The sequence below is a fragment of the Sycon ciliatum genome, chromosome 13 (genome assembly GCF_964019385.1).
Source record: "Sycon ciliatum chromosome 13, ocSycCili1.1, whole genome shotgun sequence".
Taxonomy (NCBI): Eukaryota; Metazoa; Porifera; class Calcarea; order Leucosolenida; family Sycettidae; genus Sycon; species Sycon ciliatum.
In genome coordinates this window covers 21,127,671-21,128,794 of record NC_088655.1, presented here as the reverse complement: position 1 = coordinate 21,128,794, position 1,124 = coordinate 21,127,671, and the positions used below count along the sequence as shown (strand labels likewise).

The 1,124-nt window shown below is 46.4% G+C and overlaps 1 protein-coding gene across 1 annotated transcript in view; it reads right to left on the bottom strand.

Moving 5' to 3' along the window:
• The window catches only part of LOC135829683 (uncharacterized), a 7,469-nt gene extending 7,331 nt beyond the window's left edge, over positions 1–138 (bottom strand). Inside the window, exon 1 of the mRNA XM_065342073.1 lies at positions 25–138. Within this exon, the coding sequence (XP_065198145.1) occupies positions 25–91 (67 nt within the window). The 5' untranslated portion in view covers positions 92–138. The remainder of the gene's footprint in view (positions 1–24) is intronic.
• Between the last annotated feature and the right edge of the window lie 986 nt (positions 139–1,124).

The following is a 1,124-nucleotide window of genomic DNA, read 5'->3' as shown; positions in this document are numbered from 1 at the left end:
GGCAGTTAGAGACCCTAACCTTACCTGAGCTAGCTGTGGTGGCAACATGACACGGTGATTGCGTACTCTGACTAACCACCGACGCAAGCATATTGACAAGTGAACTCTTACCAGCACCTTTAGAGAACAACCAGAGAAACAAGACCAACAGCCATCTCTGCACATTCTCAAGGCTTTTCATTCCATGAAGCACTGTATATTGAAGAGGTAGTGGTGATTTCTTGCAGGTTTGTCAAGTTGAAGGTCCGGTTGACATATCGTGTGCGCTACATGGTAGTCAAGAGTCAGTCAAGACTCAAGTCAGGGGAAAGGTGCCAGCTCTAGCAACCACATTGAACAGCAGATCATTCCGGACGATCTGGAGGATGGACGTTTTTGTTGCTGTTTTTACTAGGGCTCAAACGGTTAGTCCGATTAACCGGTTGCAGACCGGTTACGAAGAATTAACGGTTAACCGATTGTTGTGTATCGTGTCGGAGAAAGGTCTTCTGGGGTGTCGTCGAGATTTCGTTGCGACCGTGACTCCTGCTTGTCTCCCTGGCTAGGTGCTGCTTGCTTTGCTTTTTTGCGTAGTGTTTTTGATTATTGTTTACTATTGCGTATTGTTAGTGTTCGTTGTGATTTGGTACAGTACTTGTTACGAGATACGACACATTGTGTAGTGTGTGTTTGCAGCGCGAAGAAGACTGCTCACCAGAACGGTTAGCTCAGGAGCTTGGGCTTACCTTGTGCAATCACAGTTCATCAGCTTGGACATTGCGCTTGGTCCCATGCGAATAACCGACTAGAATAGTAATTATTTCTTCGTTGCATTTTTGAATTGTGTTCTTGCTAGCTCGTTGATTTATTTAGTTGATGTGTTGATTTGTGTTTGATTACTTATTTATTTGATGCGCGATTTATGTGCGCTGATTGCGTGATGGCATGCAATTATGATCATGCTTGCGCCAGCTAGCTAGATGCCTGCGCCGCGCACTGATGTTGAATGAGTTAGCATGCGCCCCGCGCTGTTCATGCATATATGGTACATGGTGTGTAATGTTTGCCGCACACGCGTATAGGTGCCGCGCCTCGTACTGCTCATGTGCCTCGCGCCGTACTATTGCTGTCGCTTGGCCAAATTT